Genomic DNA, 10,946 nt, shown 5'->3' on the forward strand with positions numbered 1-10,946 from the left:
ACTCGTCAAACCCCATCGTCTGTCTTATGTCAAATTTATTTGACTCAAGTTCGAAATTGAAAATTTCTTTTTTCAGAACTGTCCTGGCCGAGATCTTTCGTACTTAGTCTCATAAATCACATAGGATCCCTCCTAATCTATCAAGGTCGATAGATCCCATCTAGATGCAATCCTATCCGACAGTAAACCTACTGCAGCCAATTTGCACAAGGACCCTTAGGGCCCATGTTTGTGTGTTCGTCAAACTACAACAATCTCACCATGATTAGCTGAGGCATCGCAGGTCTAAGTACTAGTCATCTAACTGCAGCATCAAATAAGTCACTGACGAGTGGATAGACATCCAAGTGATTTCTTGTTTTGGTCACGCTCAGTATCCTTGTTCTCTAACGAACACTTGCACAATCACTCCAGTGTGCCCACACTGTGGACTTAAGACTTGTCCATCAAGAAAAGTGATCTGTGCACTAATCTCATCGGATCGATCACCATTCTTGGTGATGATCCATTGTTCAGGAGCAATTCAGAAATTAACTACCTAATGACACATGCCTTAAATTCTCAACTCTTGAGAATATGTGTTATTATCTTATTAATTCCTAGGACGATTCATGGACACATAATAACATGAATGAACAAAATGTTCAATTTTATTAATTAATAAAAGGGTTAAGTACAAATTGTATGTCCTAGAATAATTACAATGCGTCTGCCAAATTGGTTTCTAGAGCATACTTCTAACACGGTTGCCATATCATCTTATGATATGGGCAATGATGATAATGATAGAGAGATAATGCATCTAATGTATAGGAAGGATGTGGTACAGATGCATATGAATCATAGCCCTATAGTTCTGGTCAGCTCACCGATGAGTTGCAATTCACTCATACCACACAGGATACAAACCATGGCATACAATCTATAGCTTGTGAGGATATGATTGCATATAGGAGATAGGCCCCTCAAGATGGTTTCAAACATGAGGCTGATGTTGGAGATGACCTAGCCTGCAAAGTAGGATTCTTGGATGTATCTAGATTTGAATCATACATCGGATCCTATTCCACACGGCCAAGGTATGACTTGTATGGATATTTTTCATCTGAGAAGTTGTATTCAAGTGGATACTGTCCTTCGTAGCCTCAGCCAGATTATGGGCTAGAATATTCGCTACCTCAATCTTCCCTTAGGATGGCCAATCTAGTATCAAACATTGGATCAATATCAGGCTGGCTATCTAGGAGGCTCGGATTATTGGATGTAGTGGTGGACAGATTATTGAGGTTGGAGTCAGATCCCAAGTCTAGACTATAACTCGGATCTTGACATCTGTGAGTGACATGGATACTCTACGAGAAATTAGATGCCAATAAATATTTTGTAATTCAAATATTTGACATATGCATATTCAATTATATGTACTCACGCATTTGATTATATTATAATTGCATTCATTAGTCAATTATATCATATTCGAAACTAACCTGACATGAAAAAACATCAAAGTAGCATCATAATTGAAATTCAACCAACCCTAATCATTGAAATAATCCCTCAAGACATAAAAATGAAAAAACAAGGCGTAGCGATACACTACAGTGTATCGATTGTTGGTATGGTACTGAATTGGTACTGTACCGAACCGATCACCAACTGATATGGCACCCGGTATCGGAGTAGACCTTGCTACTCATTATGTAAACTTTTTAACCTAGAAATTTCTGTTAGAATGACTTCAATATAAAGTAACAAGAAGTGATCAAAAAGCTGATTGTTACGATGAAAAATAGTGTTATACATATAGCTTACGGTAGACAAGGCAAAACCATATTAACATGAATCAAAGATGAAAATGTTGGATATTTTTCTTAAAAAGATATATGATTGCTTATAATGCAACTTACCTGAACAAAGGTTAGAGTAAAATCTTTTTCGCCACTACTTTGACGTTTATTACTAGAGCGGTAAAAGAGTCCCGAAAACCATGACCGGGGTCCAACCATAGCATCAGCTGCAACAACCATAAATTTATTAGCTAGAATAATATATTATTGCATAATGTCCAAAGCTAGCCTTTAAGCAGACTTATTTTTTACAGTACAAGGTCATTACCAGCTCGATCAAAGGTTGCATGGTCTCATCGTAATTAATGATTTTCCAAACTCACAAATGGAATGAAGATAAACAAAGAAAAACTCATGTAAATTCAATTGTATGTAAATTTACTCTACTTTAAATTGTACTCATTAAACAGCTGAAATTTACAAAGGTTACTACAAAATAGTGGTTGAGATTTTTTTTTTAAATAAGAAAGTCAAGTTTAGTGTAAATTGGAGTTTACTTTTAGTAGAGTTATATCAAAAATGACCTAGTTAGATAATAGGTTGATTTAGAAGTCTTAGATTCATCAGGGTTGTGTAAACATCTTAATATTCCTGATTGGATAAATAACAACATTTTTAATTGATGGGTTCCACAAAACACCACCATCATCATCATCACCATCATCATCTTTTTCCTTCATTCCTCTTCTTCCTAATAATTTCCTGCATCTGTGCTTTATCTCAAATTAATATCTTGTATTTCTACTACCAAGTTTATCATGGCTGAACAAAGAGGTTATCTGCACAAAAGATGAAGGCCATAAGTTAATGACGCTAGGTATTAAACTAACTATAATAAACCAAAACATGAAAAAATATCAAGATATACAACCACCCAATAGGATCAGATTATTAGGGATAGGAGGCACGAATAGTACATCACCAAGGGTTCTTCCCCTGTTTGATCGAGCTACTCAAGGAGAGGTTGGTGTTCAAGTAAAGAACAACACAATTATGACAAATCTGATGATTAAAGACCTGCTCACTGAAGATCCCAAAATCAAGATCTAAACATTGATAGTACATAATAAAAAATTATTTAAGCTCCGTTTGGTAGAGCTTTTGGTGGGTCAAAAAGCACTTTCTGACCCTTCAAAAGTACTTTTGGATGAAATAGAGGTGTTTCGTAAAAAAATCGAAAAGCTATTTTAGCTTTGTTAGAAAGTCAAAACAACTTTTGGGAAGAAGCGGAGCTTCTCCGGAAAAGCACTTTTAGCATACGTCGAAAAGCTGTTTTGATTTATAAAATTTTTTTTAGACCAAAAAATCATAATAAAATACTATAATTACATAAAATATCCCTTTAAATTTATTAATATATAATAATAACTATAATATTTTATATCTTTATTATCGTATTATACTATAAATATAATATAATATTATATTATAGTAATATTATAATATATCATATATTTACGTATTAATACATATTATATTTTATTATGTTATGTTGTATAATATTATGCAATGTCCTTTATGGTCATTTTGTCATACCAAAAGTGCTTTCTCAATTTGTTTACCAAAGATATATTAAAGTTCCACAGTACTTTAGAAATATAGTTACCAAATTGCAAATAGCTTTTTATAAAAGTTCTACTTCAAAAAGCTCTACTTCAAAAAGTTCTATTTTCGAAAGCTCTACTGCCAAACGAAGCCTTAAATCTTGGCTAGAGTAGGCCATGTAGGTGTACTAGCAACAAGAGGCAAAAAAGCTTAGAACCATTTGTTTTCTCCTTCTTCTTTTGTTTTTTGCATTGGAGTTGGGGGGTGGGGGTCTTAGACAAAACAATTGGTCCAACTATAAAATTTGCCTAATAGTTGATATCATCACTGATCATAATTTTTGAGCTCTAATCTAAAGTTTGGACTGGATAGGCTACCTAGTCGTCTTCTTATAGATAATGGCATAGGGACTATCTGGCCATCAATTTAGGGTCATATTCCAATGCGAACTCAAGGTCTTAACATATATCAAATATGGAAAGAGGAAAGTTGCTGATGGCAGTCTCTGATTAACTGTCTTAATATTTAAAACAACATATCTAAATAAAAAATAATATTTATTTAAAATTCCTTTAAAAATGCCACACAATTTTCATATTTGCTACCTATGGTGTAATGTTACACATGGTTTTATTATTCATCTGAAACAAAAATATGTTGACATGGGTCAGAATCAGTCCAAATTTGAGGTCAATTTTAGAGTTCTCACTGACACTAACCTATAGGGCCAAATTTGTTGTATATATGGGGTGTTTATGCTATTCTATTGCCGTCTTTTCATCTCTTTAAATGTTGAGTAACATTTTATTCTAGAAAAGAAACATCAATTACAAGTTTTCAGATGGAAGCTTTGCAACATAAATTTCCAAAGAAATATAAAGGAAAAAAGTAAAACTTTTGATATATTTACCATTTGAAGCTCCAATATAATATAATTTTTCAGATTGGCACCAAACAGTAAATTGAAATATTATAATTAAAGACATGTTTTTTGAACTATTATTTTTTTACTGTTTTTGATTATTTTAGTGCATAACTGCTGACATATGCAATGTCCTAAATAACAGATATATTTAAAAAATAATCTACTTTTTATTATTTCTAACATCTTCACTAATTTTAGTTGATTTTATTAGAACACTCTATAATTTAAAAATAAAATTGACAAAATTGGAACTAAAACCAATAAGGTTGTGTTTGGCTCAGCATAGGTGGTTGGAAGTGAAGGCTGTAAATTGCCCGAAGTGACTTCAGACCACCCATAGCTGAAGTCACTTTGGAACTTTTTCTGAAAATCAAGGCATAAATTAGGCACTTTGATGACCACTTCCACCAGACCAAAAACATGGAAGCCGCTTCTGTGATCCGGCTTCCTTTCATTTTGAGCCATTTACAGCAAACCAAAACATCGTAAAACTGCCGAGACTTAAATCAGGGTTAAAACCAAATATAAGTAGTAAAAACATTGTTTTAAAAGGAACAAGTGCTCTGAAAAGCAAGTAAGATCATTTGATAAGAGACTGAAAGATAAGTACAAAAACAAAACTTCAGTCTTTGAAACATATGCTTGACTCTGTAATCCATGACCATAAGTGAGCTACATGTCATTTGTCAAAAGAATGCTTTAACTTGTGGGATTTTGGTAAGCAAAGCTAACCCATTGCTCAGATACTGTCAGTAGGTTGGACTCAAACTGGGAGGATGAGGCTACCTGCTTATATTTCTCATAGGACCACCTATCTCAACGTTACTTGAAGCAAACTTTGCAACAGTAGCAGCCTTCCATGGACATCAAAAGTTTGGACTCTTTTTTTTTTTTGAGGGAACAAAAGTTTAGGCAAACTGGAGTTTTTCTTTCTTGCATTTCCTTTTTTGCTTTCAAAAAAGGATTTTCCACAAATTGGGGAAACAAAAAACTCTTTTCTGGAGACTATTTCAATCTTGCTAGATAAGAGTTGTCTCTAACTACGTTTGTTATTATAACAGCTAGCAGCATGTCATGCATCATGAGGCCACAAAGCTGGCTAGACCAGCATTTGTCATATCTCCAACAAATTGTAAATTTGACATGGAAATGCTAGTCCACTTGTGTAACTAAAATTGACATTTAATCGCAGTATGGTCTTCGATATTTGAAACATTGAGTTCATATTAGCACAAGGAATGCAACGTTCCAATTAACCAGGTTGATGGAAATTTAAAGCAAATAATAGGGGGAAAACAGCAATGAATCAAATGCTGGTGAGGTGGTCATTGCACTCTACACCAGTATAAGTGCTATGCACTATCAGAGCATTAACACATTTTGATGTTACCCAGACACGTAAGGTTTGGGCTTCAAGATGTCATGGATACTTGGACAATTTGTGATGGACCTTGACAATTTAAATATCAACACGAGGCCATTGACATTGCATATCAACCTCTGGCATTCTGTACATGTAAGTCATCAAGTCTATAATGACATATTGTAGATATTTTATCAATCTTGTAAAATTAAGGAGTAATAGGCCTAGCCGATCAATTATGATATGTACACACCAATACATATTTACAAACATCTGAAAGGCATACACATTTCTTGGTGTCATAGTTTTAAATGTTCCCGTGTCTGGAATCTGGATTCTTCTGGTTATGCGCATCGGGCTAATGTATAAATTATGAGGCTCTTAACTTATTATAAAAGAGAAATCTCACACAACGAATTTCTTCATATAAATTCACGAAGGAACCCTGAATCAAACAAGCCCAGGAAAGAGACATAAGACGCAAGCGCAAGGTTGATTTCATTGCGAGATTGTTTAAATACGCTGATAATTAATTCGTCAATGGTGAATAAAAATGGTCTTGTCACTTACCGGGGAGGGAACCAGGGCTGCCAGTGCCCCATCAGGTAGGAAGAGGTTCGAAGTCGGAGGAAACAACGCACCGTCCCTCCCTATCAATCTATCTCTCCCTCTATATTGTCAGATGATGCGATCTGTTGATGGCTTGCGAAGATGCCAAAAGGATGCGCGATCTCAGTCCCTCTTTTTGTCAACACCACCGACGAAGGATGATGATGATAAGGTGGAGATGATCGATCCCAGCTGTCACGACACAAGGGTGGACGCCATTTCTCGTCCAAGAATCCATCCGATCCCACCTGTCCGAGGAATCAAGCAAATCTCCTCTGTATTGCAGAAAGAAAACTGAATTTTTGAAAGAACTTATCAAAACAATTGCGAGTAGTCCCAATCCTGTGCCCCACCAAATCCTCCTCTCCCTCCCCTCTTTCTCTCTCCTCTCGCTCCTCTCCCGCAGAAAAACCGCCGATTCCGTCTGCAAGTCCGCCCAACCGTTTAACTTCTCTCTCTCAAACCAAAATGTCTGCCGAATTCCCTCACGCCCTGTCCATTACGTACCCCGTATAGGTAAAATCTTGGATCCCCCATCCGGGTTTGGGTTGCATCTTTCGCGCGAAAGAAGATTTCGCGACGCCGACGGGTGGATGGCGCCCCGACGGGTGCATCCCGTCTGCAACCCGAAGCGATCTTTGCGCAATCGTGGATTGGTGAATCCTTCTTTCTCGCGGAAGTTAACGCGTCTGTCCGACCTCCCCTCACCACGGACCCTACCTAATCTCTTTATTTTTTTTATTTTTATTTTTATCTTCCAAAAATAAATTTGAACTCAGGACCTCTTTGCAAAAGGGCAAAACCAAAAAACAACTTTTGCTGGTCCATCCAACCATCCAGGTCCATGGCTGCCGTTCCATGTGCAGTTGCTTCCACTTTACCTGATCCCATCTTATCCCAACTCAAGTTCAGCATGGTCATAAATATTTTTAATCAAAATTTTAACAGCATAACCTGCTGCTTTGGTGATCAACTGACCGCGTGTGTGTATATACATACATACATACATACATACATATATATATATATATATATATATATATATATATATATATATACATATATATACATATATACACATACATATATACACATACATATACATATATACACATACATATATACACATACATATACATATACATATATACACATACATATACATATACATATATACACATACATATACATATACATATATACACATACATACATATACATATACATATATACACATACATACATATACATATACATATATACACATACATACATATACATATACATATACACATATATATATATATACATATATATATACATATACATATACATATCACTACAAAAGAAAGGATATCTTCCTGCGCTTTGTTTGGTCTTTACCGACATTTTTAAGCGTCGGTAGATTTTCTGCCAACGCCCCCCAAAGCGTGGGTAAGAGGTCGGGCAGGTGGGCGTGGGCTCGGTTTAGGCCGACGCGTCAGAAAAGCGTCGTGGATCTATGCCGACGCTTTTAAGCGTCGTTCTTCCTCGAGGTAACCGACGCTTAAGAGTGTCGGCGAACTTGGACCGACGCTTCAAATGGTTGGTTTCTGTCGGACTAAACCGACGCTTAAAAGCGTCGACTTATGGTTCTTGAGCGACGCTGTAAAGCGTCGTTAAAGGCGTGCCAGGTTCGTGCCACTTGCTACTTCCGATGCTTAAAAGCGTCGGCAATAGAAATTTTTTTAAAAAAAATATTTCGTAAAAGCAATTTTTAATACCCTGTATACATTAAATTCTAACAAAACAAATACACTAAATCACATAGACAACAAAATACACGTCACAAACAAGAACTTTTCATTCAAAATATTCATATTATCATATTTGATTACATTGTACTTAAAAAACATTCTAAAAACATACATCTCAAATTCTAAGTACACAATCTACGATGTATCAAGGGTCGATGGCATCATCATCTCTATGAGTAGATGAAGTATCAGCAACCTACAAGAAAAAAAATACTTTTGAAACTAAAAATACGGAAGTCATCATGCTCATACAAGAATAAATTATAATTACATAAAATATTCAAATAGATTTAGTTATGTACCGGAGGAGCAAATCTCTGCAAAAAAGATGAAATATGGTCAAGCTGATCCTGCAAAGATTGTATCTTCAACTCTTGGCTCTGCTTCAACTCCGCCATATCAATCATATGACTGCCTCATCTCCTCTATTCTTGTCTCATATGACTGATTTTTTAGTGCCATCTCTGTCTTCAAACTACAAACCTCTGATGTGCTAGTATCTTGTCTGGCATCTTGGTATATCGGTTCACTGCAGACAACTGAGTAGGGGTAACTCCGACACCGTAACCCCTCACGCGACCATAACGTTCTGGGCCCATCAATTCGGCATAGACCTGAGCCTCGACGTGACTAGCCGCGTCAGATGATGATGACTCCCCGACGCGCTCTGAAATAAGAGTTGTAGCTCTTTCCTATATCTCTCAACGATCATACTTATCAGGGTTGCCGCTCGATCGAGGTTTGAGGGCTGCTCGGACGGCGTCGGAGAGGAAGGAGGAGGAGGAGATCCTCGGGCGGAGGCAAAGCTAGAGAATCTGTAAAAAAAGAAAAAAACACCCACGAACACACGAACAAGAAGAGGCGGAGAAGGATGAGAACAAGCGAGAAGGAGGGAGAGGAGGGAGGAGGAGAAAAATACCTCAGGTGGAGGAGGTCGGCGTTAGTCGGTCGGCGCCGGAGAGGAGGGAGGAGGAGAAAAATACCTCAGGTGGAGGAGGTCGGCGTTGGTCAGTCGGCGCCGGAGAGGAGGGAGGAGGAGAGGAGGTTGGAGTCGGATGGTCGGCACCGGAGAGGAGGAAGACGGAAGCTAGGGCAGTGCCAGAGAGGAGGAAGACGGAAGCCGGAGAGGAGAAATAGGGCTCGATCGGGGTCGGGTGCTGGGTTTTGAGGGATTCTAACCTTAGACGACGCTTATAAGTGTCGTCTTTGATCGACGCTTATACGCGTCGTGTATAAGCGTCGTCCTAGGTCCAGTTCCCACGCTTCCCAACAAGAATTTCGCTAGAGGACTGTGACGACGCATTTAAGCGTCGTCAATTCTTTCAAATTGCCGACGCTCTTAAAAAGCGTCGGCAAAATTTGGCGCGGCAGAAAATTTTGCCGACGCTTTTCCTAGCATCGGCAAAAAAGGGTCGGCTTTCTCTAATTTTACTGTAGTGTATACATATACATATACATATACATATACATATACATATACATATACATATACATATACATATATATACATATACATATACATATATAGAGATATACATATAGACATATACATATACATATATACATATATACATATACACATATACATATACACACACACATACACACACACACACACACATATATATACATATATCCCATCTCTCTTTCAGATATATATCCCACCGTTTTGTGAGAATGTTTTGCTTTCACTAGTCTCACCCGTTATGAACTTTGTCAAAATATTCACACAAATGAAGGTGACTGACTTCGTTTGACTAGGTCAGTTTGAGAAACATATGAAGCATTAGATCAGACAATGAAATATTATTTAGCAAGCTCAAAGCATAAAAAAAAGGTACTATTTGTTTATGAGACTTTTGCTTTCTGGGACACTTGCTCTCAGACTTCCTATGAGGTGATTGTGTGACGACAGTTTCAATTAAACAAATATAGAAACTAAATAATAATAAGAATATAAGATTAGGAGGTTGACAACTGAGAATAGAATTGGTTGGTTGTCAGCTCCATTGGTTTTTTGGTTATTTTTCTTCTACTTGTCAGCAACACTCTCTCCCCCTCTCTCTCTTATATTTCTTTCTGCCACTCTAGCATGGAACATGCCAGCATGAAAAACTAAAGAAAGGATGGGTTGAGTGCTAGCATGGACTTGAGAAGGTTAAGGCCCCATTTTTACTTTTTATTCTTTTTTTAAAAAAAAAAACATAGATCAAGAGAGAACATGTATTTTGGTTATTTGAACAAACAATCAATTTTTGAAAATTAAAAAAATTAAAAAGTATATAGAATTTAAGGTCTAAGGTTCAGGGTTTAGAGTTCAGAATTTAGGATTTAGAGTATAGAGTTTAGAGTTTAGGATTCGGAATTAAGAGTTCAGAATTTAGGGTTCAAAGTTTAGAATTCAGGGCTTAGGATTTAGGGCTTAGGATTCAAGATTTAGGATTTAGAGTTTAGGGCTTAGGGTGTAGGACTTAGGGTTTAGTGTTGTAGAGTACCTAGAGTTTTAGGTTTCTAAGATTTAGGGTTTAGGATTTAGGATTTAAAGTTTAGGATTTAGGTTATAGGATTTAGGATTTAGAATTTTAGGGTTTAGAGTCTAGGATATAGATTTTCAGTTTAGGGCTTTCGGTTTAGGATTTTAGGGTTTAAAATTTAGGATTTAGGGCTTTAGGGCTTAGGGCTTAGGGCTTAAGTTTTTTTGCTTTAGGGCTTATGGCTTTAAGGCTTTGGGCTTCAGGATTTTGTGGCTTAGGACTTAGAGCTTAGGGCTTGGGACTTAGGGCTTGGGGCTTAGAGCTTGGAATTTAGGGTTTAGACTTTTACAATTTAAAGCTTCAAGGTTTAGAGTTTAGGATTTAGAG

At 36.8% G+C, this 10,946-nt stretch overlaps 1 protein-coding gene across 5 annotated transcripts in view; it reads right to left on the minus strand.

The window, feature by feature from the left end:
- Window positions 1-7,010, minus strand: part of LOC103708382 (ELMO domain-containing protein A) — a 71,819-nt gene extending 64,809 nt beyond the window's left edge. For 2 of the 5 annotated variants that reach the window (XM_039119455.1, XM_039119454.1), the window contains exons 1-2: window positions 6,251-7,009; window positions 1,908-2,014 (exon numbers count right to left, since the gene is read on the minus strand). In XM_039119455.1, coding sequence (XP_038975383.1) covers window positions 1,908-2,006 — 99 coding nt within the window. In that variant the 5' untranslated portion in view covers window positions 2,007-2,014; window positions 6,251-7,009. Of the gene's footprint in view, window positions 1-1,907; window positions 2,015-6,250 lie in introns of all 5 variants that reach the window. The other 3 variants (XM_039119457.1, XM_039119453.1, XM_039119456.1) reach the window with 3 other exon arrangements.
- Between the last annotated feature and the right edge of the window lie 3,936 nt (window positions 7,011-10,946).

This window comes from Phoenix dactylifera, unplaced genomic scaffold (assembly GCF_009389715.1).
Source record: "Phoenix dactylifera cultivar Barhee BC4 unplaced genomic scaffold, palm_55x_up_171113_PBpolish2nd_filt_p 000554F, whole genome shotgun sequence".
Lineage (NCBI taxonomy): Eukaryota > Viridiplantae > Streptophyta > Magnoliopsida > Arecales > Arecaceae > Phoenix > Phoenix dactylifera.